This window comes from Vipera ursinii (assembly GCF_947247035.1).
Source record: "Vipera ursinii genome assembly, chromosome: Z".
Lineage (NCBI taxonomy): Eukaryota > Metazoa > Chordata > Lepidosauria > Squamata > Viperidae > Vipera > Vipera ursinii.
In genome coordinates, this window is record NC_139517.1 from 92,473,767 (window position 1) to 92,498,649 (window position 24,883).

At 39.9% G+C, this 24,883-nt stretch overlaps 1 protein-coding gene across 1 annotated transcript; it reads left to right on the forward strand.

Annotated features, from left to right (window-relative positions):
* Positions 1–282: 282 nt before the first annotated feature.
* TMEM196 (transmembrane protein 196) lies at positions 283–22,816 on the forward strand (the record flags this gene model as incomplete). Its single annotated transcript, XM_083376746.1, has 6 exons — positions 283–453; positions 9,474–9,530; positions 18,161–18,415; positions 20,649–20,722; positions 21,839–21,920; positions 22,754–22,816. 6 exons carry the CDS (start codon positions 283–285, stop codon positions 22,814–22,816), a joined length of 702 nt encoding a protein of 233 aa, XP_083232872.1.
* Positions 22,817–24,883: the final 2,067 nt, after the last annotated feature.

Sequence of the window (24,883 nt, forward strand, 5' to 3'; positions counted from 1 at the left end):
GATGCAGGCTGCTGCATACATCATCTAGACCACGCGCATCAAGCGTCCAAGTCGGTACCGCAAAGCAAAGAACCTCCTTTATTGGATCTCCAACTGAGACGAAAAGCACGCCCTGTCCTGGGGCGCGTGGCCTTGTGGACTGTGGATATCTCTGGCTGCTAAAGAACAAAGAAAAGTTTCAGCCTGAAGGGAGGGGGGAGAGCATTCCTTGTCTCCCCACCTCAGAGAAGGCGAATGTCTGGTTTTAGTAGCTGAACTGGTAGGAATGATGACCGAGAGAGGATGTGTACCAGCAGCCAGATCATCGGGAGCCTCCTGGTGCTATCCATGCTGGAGATAGGACTGGGAGTCTCTAGCGTGGCCGTGGGGGCAGTCAGCTTCAGCCTCGTTCTTGCTGGTTCTGAGCGTTCAACTCAGCTGGGAGACTCTTCTCCGGTATGGAGCGGGGTGTGTGTACGTTAGCTATTTCACTCTCTTTAACTCTTGATGGTGAATGCTAATTTGCAGTCTGGTCTCGAATCCTCCTTGTTTTGTGCAGCTCTTCTTTCTTTCCTCTCCCTTGCTTTTTTTTTTTTTTAGCTTGCATGCTTTGTGTGGTTTTGACCTGCATGATCCAAGCGTAGAAGCTGCATCTCTAATTCCTTTGGTGCATTTTAGAACAAAACCTGAACTTTATTTGAGTAAGCCAACAGAAAGCTATTGTCCCCTCTCTTCAAAGCCACAGAACACTGGGGCCCACATACTGCAGGGCCAGAAAATTGGGGATGCCAAACTCTGCTCTCTCCAAGCACACTCTATGCTGACAGAATAATATAACCCTGTTTCAAACATCTAACAGTTTCAAGTTAGTGTAAATAAACGCCTATGTGAAAAGTATACGTTTTTGAAAAACTGGAAGATCTGAGAGTTTTGAAGCATTGCATTATATGCTTGTGCTGGGGCAGAACTCCTATATCTTCTACTTAAGGTTTCACTAGCAATTCAACAGGCAACTTTACATTTGGGAGAATTCATTTTTCATTCTGGCATCTTATATTGTTGATCGATTTCTTGAAAGGAAAAGCAAATAAAATGCTGATGTTTACATTGTATTCAGTTTCATTGTATTCAGTTTCATGAGCTGAACCCTTGCAGCTTAATCTTTGGTAACCATAGTCTTAAATTCCTTCTGTAAGGAGTAAAGTAATCTATATATTCCAATGGTTTTTATAAGCAAAGAATATTCAATTTCCATAGATATTACTGATGATTTAAATTTAATTTAGTACTCAATTACTAAAGTACTAAAAACCATGTGGATAAAGTAAGATTTAAATATGTTTAATTTTCTAGATAGTGCTCAGTACTGCTTAAAGTAACAGTGATGGCAATAATCATTAAACATTCTCATTGAAACTTCAGTGGAACTTTTATCTGGAAGGGGAGGGATAAGCTGATTGAAGAATTTACTTCCCAGTTCTATTTCCTGTAAATCATAACATGAAATTCACAATTGTAGTTTTAATTTGCTAGAACAAAATAAAAAGAGATATGATGGTTTCATAATCTGAACCAAAGTCAACCAAAATGGAAATAAATGAAAATTTATTTGTTAAATTTCTACTTCTTTGATAGAATGAAAAATAATACAGCAATGTTTATGGGTGCATATATTCTCTTATTTTAAACTGAAAATTTTTGTGTAGTTTTGTTTTATTTAAATGTGCACTTTTGTACACCTCCATACAATTACTGATGCTTATAATAATGGAAAATAGTAACATACAGATTAATTTTGTGGAGCAATAAAAGTATCTAAAGATAGTTGTGATCACTAGGACTCACATCTTCATATTTTTAGATTGTATCAAGTATTTTTGTGCAGCTATACTGGGAAGTGTTCAGGCCACATGCAAGGTGACTGTTGGGTTTGCACCAATCCCACCCTTTTTACTTTTTTAAGTTTCCCCACTTTGGGCACAAATTAATATTGTCCTATTAATACTGTTGTTTTGAATTTGTAGTTTTTAGATTTAGTCCTGCATCTATTATTCTACTATATAGTTTAAGAAAGATATTCCACTTTTTTCCTCTCTACATTTATTCTGTGCATACACATGTGTTCAGAATTGTGTCTCATATATGAGCAGCATGTGTATTGTTAAACCATATTCATTTCCACTGCAAAATGGTTTTTTGTTAATGACCTGTATATATCCTTCTCTATGAATACTGTATTCTTAATAAGGGAAAGGAAAAAAAGTGTGACTACCAGATGGCCTGTAAATTTAGCATTTTCACCAAAGCTGGTGTTCTTATGGATCTCCAGCTTTTATCTTCTAAACTGTCATTTTCAAGGAGTTTAGGAAATTGCCACTGTCTATATTGTACTAAAGTGTTCTTAGCATTGCTGCAGAGGTAAAACTCCAATAGTTGCTTGGGACAAGAAAGGATGCTGAACTTGTTTACATAATTAGATGTCCCCTAATCTCTGGCTTCCAAAAGACTGGTTAATGTAACTCATTCATATTAATGGCTAGTGAGAATCAAATCATTAGTCTGACTTTTTGTGATCCTAGTATAAAGCCAATGATTTTATAACTAGCTTCATATTACACTTTAACTTGTAATTTAGTTTTTATAATTTCACATGTAAGGCATCCTTATATTATGATTTCATATAATATACTAAGCCATAACCCCTAATTTGTAAACAGAAATGACTAGGTTCAAACAATAGGCAATTCTGATCTTAATCCACTGTCTATAGTCTAGGACTTTAGTTCATTAATCTGATTGGTCAAACTTTGATTCAAATAATAGGCTTGATAGCCAGTGCTAGGATTTCAACTATGATAGACTCAGGTAACAAAAGTAGGATGAAGCAAAAATCCAAAAATGAGTAACTTCTGAGGCATCAGTATTATGGCAAAGTTAATTTGCATCCACTCATTTTCTAAAAATAACATAACATGAAAATGCAAAGACCTTTGACCCACTTCAGTTTTCAAATAGCTACAGCTAGATAGAAGCCCAGTTTCACACCTAAGGGGCTAGTGGGAAGGTTACTATGGAAACCTTAACTCTGAATACCCTATTTTACATAGATGAAAATAATCCATATCTCAATTTCATGTACTGCCTTACAAACTACAACGATCCTCTGAAACTATCATATTAAATGTTTTCTTATTTATTTGCATTACATCTTCCTTACCAAGTCTTACAAATTGCTTTAGCAAACTCCATGTGATATAATCCAAAGACCCAGAAGAGAATTATAAAATACTTAATAACAATTTAATAAATGAAGACAGCCTGTAAATGTTAAAGGGCTCACTTTAGAATTGTTAACATGAAATCTAAATCCACTTCACTAAATGTGAATTAAAGAAATATTTCAGAAATGACAAAGAGAGATAAATCAAGGTGGAAAGAGAGGGGTTTTTTTTAGCATGGTCCTTGTTGTTCAGTCACTAAGTCATGTCACAAACCATGGACCACAGCACACCAAGCATGGTCCTTACTTACTATTATAAAGATGATTTTTAGCAATAGCAACAGGATAGACAAAAGCAACCATATAGCATGAAGGTATTCCAATTCTCAGTGTTATACTGATGTTTTCAAACCCTTCATTAATTAATTTTGATATCTCAGTTCTGAAGAACTATTTTTTCAAATAATTAATATTCTTAAATAGAAATTAATGAAACTGTTTAATTATGCACAAAAACTAATGGCATACAAAGTCTTAACAAATGTGGATAACTTATCTTATTAGACTACAAATATTCAAACTACTGGATAGAACAATCTCTGACAATAGGGATATAACTCAACTGTTTAGAAATCTTAATTCTAAAAGCAAAAGAACCAAGGGTTTTGTTATCAATAAATAGAATCATATTTATTTATATGTTTCTATATTGTGATAATTGAACCACATAATGTTCATAAGTATTATGTCAAAATATATTCTGTATTGTCAGATAGGAGCCATTGCCCATGAGTATAAAGGTTTCTTTACATGTGTAAAGAATCATAAAATTGAAAAGGACATTACATTTTTGGGTACAACCGCTCACTGCTGGAATCCAAACTAAAGCATCCACAATCAACCTGTGTTTGAACATATTCAATGAAGGAAATCCCAAGAAACTTTTCAGAATTGCTTTATTATAAAGAATTTATAATAAAGTTTACAACTGCCTTTCTGTAAGTTGTCTTCACTAATTATGTCCTCTACTGTGGACTGAAACAAGGCTAGATTATTTTCTCTGTGTGGTTTCTTTTTAGATATTTGAAGACTCCTCTCTCAGTCCTCTCAAAATATACATGTTGGTTCCTTCCATTTCCTTTCATAGGAATTAGATCATTTGAACTTCTTTATTGCCTGTGTAGGAACTTTCTTCAGTTTGATATGGTCCTTGAAACACCATTTAGGAGTTTTAGCAGAGCAGAATAGAATGAAATAATGATTTCCTGTGGTTTGGAAACTCTTCTTCTGTTGACACAGCCTACACTTCCATTTGCATTTTGGCAGCCTTGACACATTGCTGACTCATACTCAATTTATATCAACTCCTCTGAGATGTTTTCTTCAAACATTATTGGAGGCCAGGTTTACCCCATTCTATACCTGTACATTTGTTTTCCTTTTCTTAAATGAAGAATTTGGTATTTGCTACTTGCATTCCATTATGTATTTCTCAGATGATTTTTAATTATATCTATTAGAGTATAAATTTTCTGCTGTCTTAAAAGATTGAACAAAACTCCATTAAAATGAATTCTGGATATTGCACTAAAAGATCAAATTCAGATAAATTTATGGAGATTATGAGTCAGAACAATCTAATATCTCAAAATATAAATATCTAACTATATTATATATTATAGTATATGTTTACATTTATTTTGAAATTGAATTCCAAATATTCAGTTATTATAAGATATGCAGGATACTGTAAATTCTTGTGCTTCGATAAAGCATTTTGCACTGCACAAGCAATGTGATTCACCTCAGGATGTGAAGATGACATGATCTGTCTATAGGAGTTCTGACATGCAGCAGCTGTAGTAGCAAAAACAGGTTTCTGCTCATGTGTTGCAAAGAAATAGTTGGAAATGTTGAATAAGGTGATTGGGGTTTCCAGATGAGGCCTAATAATTCACAATAGTTTTCGGGGGTGGGGAGGAAACAATGTTTTGTGGAGAAGCTTCAAGGAGAAACTTTGCATAAATCATCTAAATGAAGCATTTCTTTAGTTTTGTGGAACTTTTCTGATTATTAATATATCAAAGAGAGGGAAAGAGAGGTTTATTATCTTAGAAAACACTTAGACAACTAATTTTATAAAGCCCAACTTTAAGATGATTCTAATGGTTTATAGAAAAAAGAATTTAATCGTAAGGCAATTAAGATCAATCATTCCATTAATCAAATCTATACGAAAAGCATTATCAGTCCCTGCTCTCTCACATAAATATCAAAATATGGAACTCTCAGGTATTTGGGAATGTTATCATCTTTGCTCTTTGCTTCTAAATACCTTATTTTCTTGTTGTAGCCATACAATGTGATCCATAATTGGTCTCTTGAGTGGAATACAAATACTTCTAAATTTTTGAAACCACCAGACAAAGAGTTACTTCTCCATAGAAACAGCACAACCAATCACCAGAGTGTGTGTAATACTGAGACATTCACTGTTAAGATCACAACATACCCACCCTGAAACAAAGATTAATAAAAAATAAAGAATACTTTTGCTAAACATGCCTGAACTGCAACAGCCAACTAGAAATGAACTTATGACATAATCCTAGTTAAATATGTTTATTTTTCTTGTATTTAATTTTCCACATATAAATTCTTAGGCTCTATAGGACAATTTTCTAGTTTAATATAGATACTGTAATTACTTTGTAGGTTTGGAAGCTGTTTTATGTATGCTATTCTTTGTTTTATTTAATTAGGGCTGACCTTCAGTACAGGATGTGGGATTCCTAGCTTCTTAAGAATATTTATGGAAAAGATACTGGAATAGTGGCTGATTACAAACTGAATATGAGTCAGCAGTTTGATGTGGCTGCCAAAAACAAATGTAATTTTAGATTGCATCAACAGAACAAAGTTTTGAAAGGAAGTGAGGTTCCTATTATGTTGATGAGCTGATGCCTGAATATTGTGTTCAGTTCTGGATCCTATTCCTATCCTTTAAGAATGCTTTAGATTAAGAGAGGGGAAAGAAGATGATCAGGGAGTAGTAATGAGATTTATTAAAAGACTTGGGTTTGTTTACACCAGAGAAGACCAGAGATAGGTTATGATATAGACTTCAAATATTTGAAAGGAGAAGAACATCGAGAAACTTGGCTATTTGACTTAGCCGGCCTGGACTGAGGGGTTTTAAGGTTTTAATTTTAAATTTTAAACTGTTTTGGGGCTATTAATTTAATTTTATTTTAATTTGTACATTGCACTGTTTTAATTTGCCCTGTAAACCGCCCGGAGTCCTTCGGGAAAAGGGCGGTATATAAATCGAAACAAATAAATAAATAAACTGTTCTCTGGCAGCCCAGAGTGTAGGACATGTTATAATGTATTTAACCCACAGAAAAGTAATTTCTGATTGAATGTTGAAAAACAACAGTAACAGCAATTTAGAAAAAGAACCAAATGTTCAGAGAAACCATGGTCTTTTATTTTTCACTGAATGTACTCATATATAAATTTAACTTGCTACCTATTGGAAGTTCTTTAATTTGGATTCGTGTACTGAGAAGGGGATGGCACCTACTGTAGTAGCCAAATTATTTCCTCAAAGTCTATGATTCTGTAATTATATTTAGAAGAGATCTTGGATTTCCATTCTTATGTTGACTCTCACATTAAGATTCAGTATTTTTTTTCAAACTCACAATTAAATGCATATCTGTATACCTGGTTGCAACACCCTTTACTGATTAATGCATTTAGTCTGCAATCTCCATCTTAAAATTTAAATCTCCATCTTTAAACTATGCATCTCATGATTAAAACAATTGTTCTATTTTCTGTATCATTTTCTTTAAATTATTTGGTACCATGCCATTTTTTTATATTAGTACTCATTCTGATGAATGAAAAAAAAAGTCCTAGCTTTCTGAAGTAACAGCACATGGAAACTGGGATTCAAAGTGCATATGAGTAAAGGTGGGTAGAAGGGGTGACTTAAGGTCATTCTGCTGAAGTTGCTCCCAGATAGACAAAAAGACTCCTTGAAGCCTACTAGGAAGAATGCTAGGAACGAAAGTTGGGAGAAACGAGAGAAATGACACAGAGTAGGGAAGACATAGCACAGCCTTGAAGTTGACTTGGAAGTTATAAATGGCTAAGAATGTAGTTGTATGCTGGTTTAGCAAATTAACATCTGTATTGAGGGATAACACTAATTACTGTTAGGGTTTTGGGACTAATTCAAAGAGATAATAGTTACATAAAAGTCAATACTGACTTAAAGATTCAATATATACACTCAATACATTTCAGCAATGTTTGTGTCTCTGTGTGTGTCTCTGTGTGTGTATGCATGCCTGGGTGTCACTGTATTCACCCACTATCCAAGAGATATTGGATGGAGGACAGCAGTTCTTTCTTGGTAGGAGTCTCACTTTGTAACACCTCTTCTCCCCAAAACTAGAATTTCAACTTTAGAGAGTGGGATTCTTCTACAGTATTTGATAGGGCAAATTTCATACACTATAGGTGAAATTTTAATTGTGATATCATTATCATCAACAGCCTCTAAGTTGTACTGATGGGAAAATTCATGGGGAAAAAGGTCAGGCAGACATGGACTTAGATTCTATGTCATTTCAACATTTTTGAATGTAACTAAGGAGTAATGTTTCATGGTGTTAGTAGTCAACTCCATATAATAAATGAAATGACCAATCCATGCTATATTATTGTTACAGTTTTTTCATGTTCCATAAAGATGGCACAATACTAAAGTTTATTTGAGATCACAGTATTCGAGCTCAAAATATATGGTTTTTGTCTGAATTTTTTGAAAATCAATCTGGAACTGCTTTAAAATTTAAGCAGCTCTATTTCAAAAGAAATAGGGTTTTTAACATAAAATGAGTAGTTTTACGCTTGGAATATTTCAAGAACCTATATAAAATATTATACAACTGTTCAGATTTAAAATGTACACATCCCACTGGATTTAAATTCACCTGATAATTAATTGTGAATACATTTCTTAAATTCATCAACAAGACAAGAGCTAGGGTATTTAACATTTGGAAGCAAAAGCCAAGACAATAGTATTTTTATTTAGATATGTTTCAGTGAGATATATAAATTATGTATATACATACAAACTTTCAAACATAGGAGAAAGAGAATTTGTCATGAAACATTTTTTTCAGGGCCATATGAGAATAACAATTATCATGTTTAGTAGATTATAACAGATCATGTGATTGAGAGTAGTCTTCAAACATTTATCAATAAGCCAGAATTAATAATGCATTCCACTATATACCTTTATTTCATTGTCAAATAATTTATATTAATAAATTATAGTGTTGCTTAATGAATTGCTGTGAATGCTGTGAATTGCTGACTAGCATCCATGAATGTAGCTGAAATATGTAAAAACTAAACAGATAATTATGAAAAAGAGGCTGGGATGAATGAAATTTGCCAACACAACAAACTATATTTTGTTGGAAAGACAGGAATAAAAATAGATATTTTTAAATATATTCATGAGCTGCCAAAGAGTGGATATTTATGTTCATTTACTTAAGTATTGGCATGTGCGTATTCTCAAAAATCTGCTTTAATTTACCACATACTTTAGCATAATTATTTTGTGATATAGCTTTTTTTAAAAAAAGTTTAAACAAGATTTAAAGAGATTCCTCAGCCATGTTGACAATTTCAGAAATCCCCTAAACTCCGTGATTTTTTTTTTTGAGGAATGAATAACTATTAATCAAATTTTGTTTGGAACTTTGATTGCATCTCTTGACTTTTGATTATATCCTGCAGACACTCCTACCTTCTTGTGTTTGCTTTGCTTTGTTGCATATTTTTACTACTAGATTATTTGGCTAAGTTTTAATTGATAAGAGAAAATAGAGTGCATTACATTAGTGTTTTAATAATAATCAATAATGGTTGCAAATTATTTTACAGAAATAAAAAACAAATTCTGGATAATATACCTACTATACATACCGTAGCATATAGTTAAGAGAGATCCTGCTCACAAGCATGCAATATTTGAACTTGAAAATAACATTAGAAATAATACCACTAAGTATACAGTGGTTTGGATAAATTGAATCTCAACAGAGAGAAATTATAATCTTTATATTACTCGGTTGGAATAAGGATATTCTGTAACTATTTATGTACTTAAAATATAGCAATGCCTCAGCTCTTGTCCTAGACCATAAAAATATCAAATATGCCTTTCTTTCCCTTGCAGTTTTTGCTTTGTGGAGTATGTGGAATATTCTGTGCCAAAAAAAAGTCAGGACTTATTGTAAGTGTTTTACTAAACTTTTCATAAGTATTCGTAAGTGAAATGTAAGCTATACATATCTTGGACTCTATAATATTTCTTCATTTCTGCCATGAGACTCAAAAAGAATTCACACAGAAATTAGATATGTCATCTAATGAAATGGGCACAGTAGTTATATATATTAGATAAAACAAAGTACTCAGTCTATACTGTTCTTGACGTTGTTTCAGCTTTGGATTGATAGCAAACCCTGGACTGAATCGTTTAGTGTTTCTCAACTGTAAGATACTCAGATATCTTATAAATTTCTCAGGGGGCAAAGATGGACATTGAGGCTGTGGAATTTTCTGAGTAAGTAAAAGTGCTTACAGGTAGTCCTCTAATTACAACAGAAACTGAGCATGGATTTATAGTCTTAAATTAAATGGATCACTACATGACTGCAGCTGATTTTTTTTTGCAGTGGCCATTAAACAAATGTGGTAGTCATTAAATGAACATAGCAATCATTGAGTGAGCCTGTTTTCTCCCATGTTTTTTTTTTTGCTGAAAAATGGAAGTAAACTCCAGAAAGCATTTTTTAAAAAAGCTTTGATTGTGGGGTATTGCAAACAGCCATAAATATAAGCCAATTGCCAAGTGCTCAAAATACCATCAGATGACTGAGGTCACAATGGAACTTCTAAAACAGGTCATGTAGCTCTGTGGAGGCCCATCATAACTTCAAGTGGTCACTAAAGCAATTGATTATTAAGTGAGGACTACCTGTATATTATATACTCAAGGGAAATTCCATCAACTATTATTCAGACCAGATCTGTGATTGATCACGTGGAGGAGGAGCTAGGGCTGGTTGCCTCCGGACTCCAGAACAGATCGTAGGATTACCTATTCCTACGACGTTGGGGAATGGCAGCAGGTGTAAAGACAGAGTACCCTATCGACATCCAAGTTTACGTCCCTGCTATCTACAAGCGGTGAGACGCTCCAACCCTCTGGTTTCTTCCCAAGGCTCCGGGAGCAAAGATAAACATCCACCTGAGCTCCGGTTGGTGTACTTGAATGCCAGGTCCATAATCAACAAGGCCCCTCTCATTCGTGATCTGATTGAAAGTGAACATACGGACCTGGCTTGCATTACGGAGACCTGGTTGGGCCCAGAAGGTGGCGTGCCTCTGGTTGATCTCTGCCCACCAGACTTCTGAGTGCTTCACCAACCTCGGACTCAGAGTAGAGGCGGGGGAGTGGCAGTAGTTATAAGAAAGACTCTTTGTCCTCAGGAGACCACCATTGTCCAAATAACCGGATGTGAATCCCTCCTCCTAAGATGTGGCCCTAGGTCACAGCTAGGTGTACTACTGATATACATCCCGCCTAGTCGTACATCAACGGCCCTGCCTGAGCTTCTCGATATCCTCTCGGGGCTGGTGGTTGAATTCCCCAAGTTTATAGTTTTGGGTGACTTCAATCTACCATCCCTAGGAGGATCATCTGAGTTAGCCCGAGAGTTCATGACTTCCATGACGGCCATGGACCTGATACAAGTAATTCAGGGACCGACACATGTAGGAGGCCACACGCTTGATTTGGTTTTTCTATCTAAATGATGGTTAGATGATCTTGGTGGGGGTTCCCCAATTATTACACCCCTGTCATGGACTGATCATCACCTCCTGAGACTGGTCTTCTACTATGCCACTCCTCGTTGTGGAGTTGTGGAACCACCAAGATGGTTCCGTCCCAGGCGCTTAATGAACCCTGAGAAGTTCCAGGCAGCACTGGGATCTCCACCTGCCTCCTTTGCTCACAACTCGGTTGATGCCTTAGTGGAAGCCTGGGAAAAGGCTGCCACGGATGCACTTAACCTAGTTGTTCCCTTGCAGCCCCTGACCCGATGCAGATCCCAATTCGCTCCATGGTTTTCCATGGAGCTCCGGGAGATGAAGCGTCGGAGAAGGGGCCTAGAGAGCCGATGGAGATCCACCCGATCTGAATCCGACCGATCAAGACTAAGATCCTTTACTAGATCTTATCTTGCAGCAATGAGGATAGCGAGGTCCAATTACTTCGCTACACTCATTGCATCTGCAGATAAACGCCCGGCCACCTTGTTTAAGATAACTCGCTCCCTCCTTAATCAAGAGGTGAGGGAGGATCCCTTGCAGGGTCGTGCCGAGGAGTTTTGCCAACATCTATCGGACAAAATCACTCGGATCTGGACCGGCTTAGACTCTGACTGGGCAGAGTCTAACGATCAGAACATGGGTGATCTTGTCAATGTTATATGGGACAAGTTCGACTCTGTGACCCCAAAGGAAATGGACAGAATTATGAAGAAGCTGAGCTCCACCACGTGTTTACTAGATCCATGCCCTTCTTGGCTGGTTTATTCAGCTCAAGAGGGAACACAAACCTGGATCCAGGCAGTGATATCCACCTCCTTGAGTGAGGGTTGTTTCCCCTCCGTCTTGAAAGAAGCGGTGGTGAGACCCCTCCTCAAGAAACCTACCTTGGACCCAACTATATTAAACAACTTCCGTCCGGTCTCCAACCTTCGCTTTCTTGCTAAGGTTGTTGAGAGTGTGGTGGCACATCAGCTCCCTTCGGTTCTGGAGGAAACTGACTATCTAGACCCCTACCAATTGGGTTTCAAGCCCAGACACAGCACAGAAACGGCATTGGTCGCACTAATAAATGATCTCTGGAGAGCTCGGGACAGGCTGTTCCTCTATCCTAGTTCTTCTAGACCTCTCAGCGGCTTTTGATACCATCGACCATGGTATCTTGCTGCAGCGTCTCAGGGGATTGGGAGTGGGAGGCACGGTTCTCCAATGGTTCTCCTCCTATCTCATGGGACGTTAGCAGTCGGTATTAACAGGAGGGCAGAGATCAAGTTCGAGGCCTCTCACTTGTGGAGTCCTTCAAGGATCGGTCCTCTCGCCTCTCCTATTCAACATCTATATGAAGCCGCTAGGTGTGATCATTCGTGGTTTTGGAGTCGGGTATCACCAGTATGCTGATGATACCCAGCTTTTTATTTCGACCCCAAACCACCTCAGTGATGCCCTGGATGTGATGTCCCATTGCCTGGAAGCAGTTCAGGTCTGGATGGGGAAGAACAGGCTTCAACTCAACCCTGACAAGACTGAGTGGCTGTACGTACCTGCATCTCGGGATACTCAGAACATTCCATCTCTTTCTATAGGGGGTGAGTTATTACCCCCCACAGATAAGGCTCGCAACTTGGGAGTCCTCCTAGACTCACAGCTTTCCTTGGAAGACCACATAACATCTGTGACTAGGGGAACCTTTGCCCAGGTTCGCCTGGTGCGCCAATTACGGCCCTATCTAGACCGAGATGCCCTACGTACGATCACCCATGCACTCGTGACCTCTCGTCTGGACTACTGCAATGCTCTTTACATGGGGCTACCCTTGAAAACCACTCGGAGGCTCCAACTGGTACAGAATGCAGCCGCGAGAGTTGTGTTGGGAGTCTCCCGATACTCCCATGTTACACCTCTACTCCGTGAGCTGCATTGGCTCCCAGTTATCCCCCGGGTAAGATTCAAGGTGCTGGTAATGGTTTTCAAAGCCCTACATGGCATGGGTCCGGAGTACCTTAGGAATCACCTGCTGCCAGCGTCAACGTCCCTCCGTCCAGTGCGCTCCCATAGGGAGGGCCTCCTCAGGATGCCACCGTTCGGAGAATGCCGTCTGGTGGCTCCCAGGGGGAGGGCGTTCTCTGTGGGCGCGCCTGACCTATGGAACCGTTTACCGGTTGAGCTCTGGATGGCTCCCGACCTTCGCTCCTTCTGACGCAACCTAAAAACACATCTGTTTAAGCAATCCGGACTGGTCTGATGGGTTCATTTGTAATTATTATCTTAAGGTAACTATCTTCTACATTTGGGCTAAATTAGGGTTTAATTTATTTTCAATATCTATATTTGTACACTCTATTATTTATGTCACTGTTCACCACCCTGAGTCCTTAGGGAGAAGGGCGGTATATAAATCAAATAAATAAATAAACTACATAGTAGTTGAAATTGGACATAAACAGTATATAGGAAAGAAACACAATAATTCAATATTGATGTTAATTGGGGGGAGAGGTACAAAAGGGGATTTGTGCCCTCCTTTGTCCCTTATTCAGCACCCTGCCGGTTTCCACTGCTGGCTAATAAAACAGCAGATCTTTCAAAAGAGTTGTTAATGAAGGCCTAAGTAAGAGTGTTGTATACCGGGTTCTTTGCTTGAGCAAAGAGACAAGGCGAGTGAGTTCAGTCAGAAACATTCTTTATTTGCTTGCAGGAACTGAACTGGGGAACAGGGCTGCGAATGCAGCTATTTATACCTAAGCCTCTAGGTGGCATCCAATAGGTTTAAAGTACCCTATTGCTGCCCTAGAAGCAGCCAATGGCGGCGCTGGAGACGGGTTGTCTGAGGAGCTGGGAGCCGTTAGCCAGCTTCCCTGCTTAAGGAACCTTCCAGCAATCAAACCCACATGATACACTTTAGTAGAACAAAGCCCAATACATTACACCCCTCCCCCCTAGAATGTACACACATTATAGCAACAAAAGAAATAATTACAGCAATTACAGAGTTTTACAGGAATACAAAATAGTGGTATGCATGAGTACACATTGTTCCATGTCTCGCTAATACAGAGGCTTTCCTGACTATCAGCCATTCAGTGACAACACAACATTAAAGCACAATTATTTAAGGACAAAATCCTGTAAGTATGCAGGAGGCTTGCAAACCCTTGTAGATCACCTGGGAGATCCTGGCAGAACCCGGTCTACCAGCTTGCCCACCTGGCTGGGTAGACCAGGGTCCCTGAGTCCAAGAGAGTCTGGCTGACTTGGATTTCTCTGGCTGGCCCTTCCAGGTTGGCCCACCCCAGAGTCTATTGGTTGCACAGAGTTAGCACAGTGGGTGTATTGTTCAGGTTGACTTTCCCCATCAGGGGACCCATGTTGATCTCCTGGGCTTTGCCCCTCTATGAACACCTCCCCATTGCTCTGACTGCTAGGGTCCTCAAAGCATGTGAATTGTTCGGCCTGGCTGCCAGTTTGAGGTCCATTGATTGGACATGGGATGAAGTCCTCATTTTGTGACCATTCTGGAAACCAGTTCCTCAGCTGATCAATATGGGGGCAAATGACTCGCTCACCATCTAGGACCACTTCGTATGAGAGTGCCATCTGAATGGCTTTCAATTTCGACTCAGCAAGGTGGATGCCATTGGCATCGATATGGAAACCCAAGAACTCAGTTGAAGGGACTCCAATGCTACACTTGTTTTTCTTAAGTTTAAGGCCCGTTTCGCACAGCTATTGAAGGATGGCTCTGAGCCTCCTTGCAAGCACCTCAGTGGACTCACCAGTGATGAGTACATCATCAAAATAGGGGCAAACCCCCAGAATGCCCTTGAGTATGTGCTCCATTATGCCTTGAAAAATGCCAGGGGCTACGCTAACCCCGAATTGCAGGCGTTTTACTTTAAATGCCCCTCTGTGGGTTACAATAGTCTGTGCCATGGCTGTGGCCTCGTCCACAGGAAGCTGTTGGTAGGCCTGAGCCAAATCTAACTTTGTGAAAATTGTACCCCCTTGCAGAGATGCCAGGATGTGGCTCACTATTGGCACCGGGTACGCATGCTGTTTGAGTGCACGATTAATTGTGCACTTGTAATCAGTGCAAATTTTGACCTCTCTGTTGGCTTTTAGTGGTGTGATGATTGGTGTTTCTCATTCATCCCCATCTACGGACTGTAGCACCTCCTGTTCTACAAGCTTATCTAATTCAGCGTCTATCTTGTGTTTAAGAGCAAATGGCACTCTATGAGGTTTAATCCTAACCGGCATTACAGTAGGATCTAGTTTAAATGGGCCCGTGTAAGTCCCAAGACCTAAGTCAAACACATCTGTGAACTCCTCACATACTGTCACTAGACTTGTGACTTGCATCTGGTTAATACTGGTTACCTGGATGCCTAATGCATCAACCAATCGAGCCCTATTAGGCTCGTTCACTGACCCTCTACTACAACAACGTCCAGGTGCCCAGAAAACCCCTTAAATTTGACCACCAGTGTGGCCTCTCCCTTGACTGCGACTCTGGCATTCTGGAAGTCAGTCAGTACAATGTCAGATGGCCTGAGATTGGCCCATCTCTTGCTGTGATTGCAGATGAAGTTAAATGTCTCAAGTGATATAATGGACACGGCTGAGCCCATGTCCAGCTCCATCTTGCAAGGGACCCCTTGCAGCTCAACCTGAAGCCGAAACTTTGGCTTAATGGGGTGGCGAGCTCCGGTGTGGCAAATGCTTCTGTGGCTGGAGCAAAACCCTACACTAAACTGCCCCAGGGCCCCGGTACCTCTCCTGATCGGAATGTCCGATTGGTGATTTGATTGCTGGTCCCTCTGGTGCCCTCTGTAGATGGATACGACATGGCCAGTCTTTTCGCAGGCCTGGCACATGGCTATCCAGAACCTACAGTCCATGTGTTGGTGATGGCCACCACACCCTGGGCACCTAATGAAGGGATCTGCCTTGTAAGTAGTCCCTTGTTGCTTGTCACTGCGACATTGTTGGTCATCGAGCCTTTGGAGCTTGTCAACTTCTGTGTTGTCGTCGGAGTCTTCAGCATGTTTGGTATCCTCATGGTGGATGGTCTCCTCGTGCTGTGCTGTTTTGGTGGGCCGCATGGCTCGTACGGCCCCGCTGGCGGCTTTGTCCGCCATGATCTCTTTCAGTGCATCTGGAAATGACTCTTTGGCGATGAGTTTTTGTTGCAGCTCTCAATTCCGGAGGCCGCAGATGAGTCAGTCCCAGAGCCTCTCTTCTATGTCAGAGAACTGGCACAGGCGTGCAGCCTACCTCAAAGCTGCAATGAATTCTGTTTCACCCTGCTGTTGAACCCTCTGTTCGAATGCATGGTACCAAGCGATTATGAATGGCTTGGGCTGGAAATGGTTGCCGAGCCATTTCTTCAAGTCCGTGAACATTACGGACTCCAATGGCATCAGTGTAAACAAGTTTTCCATGATGTCGAATGTGGCTGGGCCGCAAACACACAGGAGTGTAGCGGCCTTCAGGCCATCCTTGGCAACTTGATTGGTGCAGAGGTAGTTCTCGACCCTGGATAGATACGAGGACCATCTTTCCGGGTGAGCTATGTCAAATTCTTCCAGCTTTCCGACCTTCCCCATCTCGGTTGGTCTTCGCAGCTGTGGCTCGTCGTCTTCTTATCCTGCCCTTCCAAATGCCCAGGGACTGATCCTCTGGGCATGAGGTTGCTAGCTGTGCTAGGCTGACCATAGAGGGGGGGAAATTGCTTTCCTGCCAGGCGCATTCCGGCCTCTCCCTTAGTGACTCTCAGCTCTGTTGGAGAAGCAGGATCCTACCTTCGTCGCCAGTGTTGTATACTGGGTTCTTTGCTTGAGCAAAGAGACAAGACGAGTGAGTTCAGTCAGAAACATTCTTTATTTGCTTGCAGGAACCAAACTGGGAACAGGACTGCGAATGTAGCTATTTATACCCAAGCCTCTAGGTGGTGGCCAATAGGTTTAAAGGTAAAGGTAAAAGTAAAGGTTCCCCTGCACATGTGTGCTAGTCGTTTCCGACTCTAGGGGCCGGTGCTCATCTCCGTTTCAAAGCCGAAGAGCCAGCGCTTGTCCGAAGACATCTCCGTGGTCATGTGGCCGGCATGACTAGACGCCAAAGGTGCATGGAATGCTGTTACCTTCCCACTGTAGCAGTCCCTATTTTTCTACTTGCATTTTTACGTGCTTTCGAACTGCTAGGTTGGCAGAAGCTGGGACGAGTAACAGGCTCTCACTCTATTACGCGGCACTCACGATTCGACCCGCCAAACTGCCGACCTCATTGACAAGCTGAGCGTCCTAACCCACTGAGCCACCACGTCCCAACCTATTGCTGCCCTAGAAGCAGCCAATGGTGGCACTGGAGACGGGTTGTCTGAGGAGCTGGGAGCCCTTAGCCAGCTTCCCTGCTTAAGCAACCTTCCAGCAATCAAACCCACATGATACACTTTAGTAGAACGAAGCCCAAATATTACAAAGAGATTTTAGCAAGCATCTAATAGTAGTAGATTTATTCAGCTTCTCTGATTAATCCATATTTAATCATTACAGTTCCATATGGCCAGCCAATGCTACTAATAAAATTTAAGCAATCATTAAAGACACTGGAACTGTTAGAAGAAGCCAGATTTTATATATATGCCACACTTTCACTTTTCTTATCTTCTTCCTTTTCAGGTAGCTCAGAATAGAAAATATACATACATACATACATACATACATACATACATATATACATACATACATACATATTTGCCATAATGAGAAGGGCATGTTTTAATCAATCCATATTTATTAGGCCAGTGTTAAAACAGTGACACTCAATTTTAAACAAAAGAAATATAGTAAACTGAAGTAAAGTAGAGTAGACATTGAAAAGTTTACAGCTACTACTCTCATTGTTCAAATGTATTTTTATCAACATGTTTAATTTTTTGGGGTGTGGTGTAGTTCAAATGAATATGTAACTCAGTTGCTTTCTCCATCTTATCATCTCACAGTAATGTGTATTTTTGTTTCCTATCAGATGATACTTTTCTCTGCTTGCTGTATCTGTGGGCTAATTGGAGGAATATTAAACTTTCAGTTTCTTCGAGCTCTAACAAAGAAATCCTCAGCTCTCTATCCTTTGCACCTTACCTCCATGTCTCTTGCATGCATTGGAATTGGTGGCTGTACTCTTTCTTCCTGGCTTACTTGCCGACTAGCCAGCTATGAACAAAGAAGAATGTTTTCAGAAAGAGAACATTCATTACATCATTCTCACGAAATGGCTGAAAAAGTAAGTTGGCATGCTTTTTTATTTGTTATGCTGGGTTATTTTATATTTTTTCCTAATATATACAGTCAACTATACAAGAAAATTCTCTGATCAATTTGTAAGTCACTGGTAGTATCAACTATATTACAATTTAAAAAGTCATGTTTAGATATTCTAGCTTTTCCAGTACTCATTTCAATAAAATGCATCCACTAACTACATAGCTCCCTTGTATAACTATAGTGCTTTGCACTAAATATAGAACTCCTTGGCCTAAATAAGCTAATAGCTGCATAATTGTATATCTGTTTCACTTCCTGCATGAAAATATATTTTATACTACAGCTGGGTCTTACCAAAGATTAAGATCATGTAGGTGGACAAGCAACGCAATCTGCAGCTACATACAATGAACATATCATTGGATTGTACCACTTTAGATTGCTGATGGGAGAGCAAATGATTATGTGTCTCCTGATTAGTCTTTGGGGCAGGATTGGGTAATCTATCTTTAGTATAGCTAAGAATAAAAAGCAATTTTGTAAAAAAAAAATAAGGTGGTACCAAATTTTGCAACTGTTAAACTCAGCAGATATTTCAGAAACTTACCGTATTTTCAGGCATATAAGATGACTTTTTAACCCATGAAAATCACCTCAAAAGTTGGGGGGTCGTCTTATATGCCCAGTCGTCTTATACACCGGAAAATCAGTGGGTGGCATCTGGTGGGAGCCGGCAGGGCAGTCCTGCGCACGCGCGCACTCCCCGGCTGCTCCTTAGCAGCTGGGGAGAGTGCGCGTGCGCAGGACTGCCCTGCCGGCTCCCGCCTGACGCTCTTCCCTCTTGAGGCAGCATCGCTCCCCGGCTCCTAAGGAGTCCTCGGGGATGCTGCCTCAAGAGGGAAGAGCATTGGACAGGAGCCGGCAGGGAAGTCCTGCACACACGCGCGCACGCAGGACTTCCCTGCCGCCTCCCGTCCGATGCTCTTCCCTCTTGAGGCAGCTGCTGCCTCAAGATGGAAGAGCCGCCTCCCGTCCGACGCTCTTCCCTCTTGAGGCAGCAGCTACCTCAAGAGGGAAGAGAATCGGATGGGAGCCGGCAGGGAAGTCCTGCACACACGCGCGCACGCAGGACTTCCCTGCTGCCTCCCATCCGACGCTCTTCCCTCTTGCGGCAGCTGCTGCCTCAAGAGGGAAGATCTGGCTCCTGTCCAACGCTCTTCCCTCTTGAGGCAGCAGCTGCCTCAAGAGGGAAGAGCGTCGGACGGGAGCCGGCAGGGAAGTCCTGCTCCCATCCGATGCTGCGCTTCCGCCGGGCGGTGCTGGCCGAGGCAAGCCAGCAGGCAGCCACCGTGAGCGCGGCGCTGAGGGGCAGCGGTAGGACGGCCCAGCGCCTGCAGGACGGCCAGCAGCCCCACGCGCAGCAGCAGCCGCTGGCTCAGCAACAGGTCCGAGCGCAGGAGCCGCACCGCCAGGCTGCCCAGGAAAAGCAGCCACACCGAGAGGCTGCACGCCCAGTCCAGCTCCATGAGGGGCAGGGCGGGAAGCCAGCTGGGAAGAGGGACCGGGAGCCCGGGCCAAGCGTGCCTCGGCCGACGGTGAGAGGGATGCGGCACATGAAAAAGAGGCTGTGGGCGGAGCTGCCCCGCCCTGCACCGAATGGGAGAAGTTCAAGGCCTGGGGGGGAAGCAGGAGGGGCGCTGGCCGTGGCGGGGTGGCAGCTGCCCTCCGGCGCTGCCTGCCGCCCAGGAAACGCTGCGCCTCGGGGGCCAGCAGAAGCGGGGGAGAAGTGGGAGGGCCGGCGGGGCCAGTCGGGCCTTCGCATCCTCTGCGATGGACAGGGAGGGCAGGGCATGTAAGTATTTTCCGGCATATAAGACAAAAAACCTTGAAAAACTTCTTAAAAGTAGGGGGTCGTCTTATATGCCGGGTGGTCTTATACGCCGGAAAATACGGTATTTTTTTCTCATGTTTTTATTAGAAAGTTGTGTATGTATAAGAACTGATACATTCAAATTACTAAATACCTACATTTTGCTGCTGAATCTCAGAAAAATTATCTGAAGAATGTCTGAGGCTGTGTACCCATCCTTATCTTACTCAGGAAAGATTTTATCCAAGCCTTTTTTTCTTGGCATGTTAATTTGGAAGCTGGAAAGTATTGTGTTGAACAGGAAATACAACTTTGTCTATTACTGATATGCACCAAACATATGCAAATGATTGTGCTTTATTTATAATTTATTTTGTATTAGAGATTAAGGGGTATTGAAATAATCGAACTGCCCAGCTGCCCAGTGATACCCCCAACACCAGAGTTACCTCCAAGGTATGCTGAATTCTAGGGAATTGTGATGAATTAGAAATGTTGCTTTCGAGAGAAATGCATAAACCAATCTTACCTTGAGCTTTTTAAGAAAATTCTTAACTTAGATTCCCAGAAATCTTCATCCATATTATAGGAAAGACTTTATTAAAATCATTTAGAAAAATGCTGGAGTTGGTGGCGTGTCACTCAATATATTGAATATACAAATAGCTTGTTTATACATATGCAAACACATATATTTACTGTATACTCTCTACATATATTACTTTTCTAATCAACCCATTTGTCTTAGCTTCATACACTTTGCACACATAATTGCTATAACAATTTCATAAGTAGGAAAAATTGTTAAAGAATTGGTGTTCATTGGTCAGTAATAATAATGATTTGGGTGTAAATACACAAATTAAATAAACTGTAGGCAAGTAATCAATGAAAAAAGCTAGGGCTTGATTACTAGTAGATAAAAATTATAAAATTACCACTATGAAGTAGGTTATTTGCTTACATAGTTATTATACTTTTTCAATTATCCCATTTTACACTTAGACTATATAACTCTGTCCCTGCTGTTCAACTAGTCCAAGGTCACCCATCTTATTTATTTATTTGTACACACACATACACATATAGAGGCAGATATATTTTAGATAGAAGGAAATCATAAAAGGAAAAAGGGAATGGTCTTGAAGATAGGAGGAAGAGCCACTGCCAAAACGCAAAGGTTACATAAAAATGGTTCAGGCCCAGACCAATAAAGTAACCTGGGAAAATGTCTCAAATACTGTAACCTCTTCCTAATTCACGCAAAGATAAAGGGAGGAAGGGGGAAGCATATTCAGACTTGAAAGTTTTGTTACTATAGTTGTTATAATAAAATAGTCCTGAACCAACCTAAAAGGCATTTGTTTCTTAGTTTGGACTGCCTTGTAAGGCTAATACTCATCAAGTAAACAAGCACCATGATTCCCTGTTTATATATTAACACATTGACTTGGGTGAATCTGGAACTCTCTTTCAAAGCTCAATTTATTTTATGAGACCAACTTGCATTACCTCCGTCCATTCTTTCAAAGCTAAAGAATGTGAATTTATGCATCTCACTCTGTTTCCCAGCAGACAGGTGTTTTCATCACCACACCCCCGCCTCAATCAACATTACCTAGCACCTTATCTGGAAATCCCAGCTGAGTCCAAGGTATGATTATCATCTCGTTTGTCAATGAACATGTGGTTCATTTTCTTAGGTTAGGTTGAGATAAAGGTGGAGATTGGATAAACATACAGGAAAAATAGTTTATGGCAACCATTTTAGATACTGCTTCTTATAGAAAAAAAGATTTCTCTACATGTGCTACTATTTAGGAATATACGTTGGTATATGAATAACAGTTGTGGACAAGTGTAATACAGCCAGAACAGGGCTCACTCCAGCAAGGATTAAAGATCTAGATCTGGTTGGGATCACTTTGAAAAGAAGATGGAATATAAATATAAGCTAAAGTGAGACGTAACCCAAGATTAAAAAGGAATATAAATGCCACAGTTGATGGATGAGTTTGAAGATCATTAAGCCTATTTTACTTGAATGTCTCTTTCAGGCAAACAAGGATGCCTTCATTTTAATATTTTGTATATGTGCTAGAATGGCTAAGGTCAGTTTGTGAAAAAGATTGTGCTCTGTGCATACTTTATAATTTTCTGGCTGAAGCATGGCTGTCACTAATCTCTCATATGTTTGCTATGTCACATCATATTATAGATATGAAAGCTATAACTAGCTCAATAGTGGCCACTGTAAGCAGTCTGAGACTTTTGGATTGAATAAGGCCAAAGCTTTCCTCATGATACAACTAAACCCAATTTATCACATTGTGCATCAGTTTACTTATAGACTCATTCTTTCATGGAAAATGATCCTTGAAAGTAGTGCTTGTGTGGGCCAGATGTTAGCTACAAAGGTGCACTTTTAAATTTGTGCTAGTGTATTGCAGTGTAACTGATTTTGACTACCCATTTCAATTCTCGCAGGAAATGACAGATAACATATGTAACAGAGGACCACATCTAATTTATAATGGAGGAACATACTGAAATATTTACAATGTTTAAAGAACAACTATATGTAGGATTTTCTTCAAGAGAAAATGCAGAAGCCAATAGCTTGGAGATAAGGTCCTAAAACATTATGGCTCTAACTTGCAATAATTTTACAACTTCTAAACAACAACAGCACAGTCACATTTTCTTTCAGAGATTTGCTTTGATTCCCATTAACTGAAGATACATAATTGCACATTTTGAAGATAAGTATTATCACATTTGATATTTTTTGTCTGAGTATTTTTAATGGCTGTGATAATATATGAAACAGACTTTTCAGATTTTACTCAGATTTGTTTTAGGAATTACATTTTGATTTGAAAAAAATCCCACTGCTATAAAAATAAGGAGGTTTAAATACTGAATTGCACACCAACATGAAAAGAATTTGGACATGAAAGTGTTGTCTTTTCTATGCAGAGTATAATGAATGAATTGTGAACATGTTGCTCTCCGCACTGCTTTCTGCGTTTTGAAAAATGGGAAGTTTTAAGGATGCTATGAGGTCAAAGAATGCTTTGCTATAAAAAAAAATCATTTTTCCAATTTTTGAGGTATATTTCCTAATTTGTTCACAAAAGATGTGAAATAAAATGAAACATAGAAATGGGATTATTTTTTTAATCATCCTAACGATTTTTACAATGATCTACAAATCCAAGTGAGAAACAAGGGTGAGTTGTAATTCTCAAACAAGTTTAAGGCAAGCATTCAGAAAACTTTCAGACCCTCTTTATTTAACTACAGTTCATATATTACTGTTGCTTTACTGTATTTGTATCTCTTAGCAGATGAAAGTTTGTCACCAGTATAATGCATTAGAAATAAATATAATATAGTCTATTATTATTATATAATCATAATACTAATAGCACTATAAAGTACTATTCTCTCTCCCATAATTCACTGAGATACTCATCAATCACATAGTCATACAAAGAGCAGATTCAAACAAAAGTATGGAACTTTTTTAATGTACATATGTTCTTATAAATATACACAATTCAAATAATTTTTCTTCTTTTAAAATCTAACATCCACACATACATTGCATTAAGAAATAATATAAGAAGCAAATATGTCTTTACATAAATAACTAGATATACTTACCTTACTAACAGTGTTGACACAAATATGCAGAAGGAGGACGATATAAACCCTGAATGTCAGCTCAATGGTAAGACTGTTCAAGATGCCAACTAGAGAAATTATCAACAGTAATTATGAAGCTATGAAATGCTTGTCAAAGATGACACACCACAACATTTTGGGTGACACTTCAGCATCCACCAATACCCAACAACTACTCTTCAAAACATGCTCTATTCTCATGTGATTTTTGGTGGTTATAGAAGCACCTGAGGATGAGTTGTGGCCTCTGAATTCTCTGGAAGTCATTTTTGTGTAGCCTCTGGAGTTTCTGAAAATCAAATGAGAATGTGCATGCTTTTGCAGTTTTCAGAGACCGCATAATGTTCTAAATTAGAAAAATCCTCCATATTTCTCATAGGCAATTGCTCCAGAATCCAAACCTGGCCTCCATGCCCCAAACTGCAAAGATCCAGGATTTCTTCCATTTTTCTGCTAGTTGGGTCAGACGTCATCCAGTTTTATGGAGTTCTGTCATCTTTCCAGCTTAGTTCCTGCAGAGGCTTCCTATCCAAGCACCACTGCTGCTACATTGGGGAACTATTGTCCTATAAACAATGCCTGGAATACTTGAAATTGCTTATGGAAAGAAGATGATCTGTCCTACATGCAGTTTGTGAATTGCAATGGCATGATAGCTGTTACTTTTGGGGAGACACAAATCTTACTATGTATATGTTTGTAGAAACAGGATAAGGGCCAAGGACAATAAACTTAGTATAATTAAATTACTTTTTCAAACATTGCTGCCAAGATCATAGAATATAGATAAGTAGGCAAAGAACTTTGTAATTCATCTGGGTTTAGCATAGAGACTTTTGGAAATGCTAAATTAGAAGCTGCCAAAAATAATGTTCATGTGACACTCTTTCATTAAATTTAGATGTCAGTGTTTCATAAGTATATCGT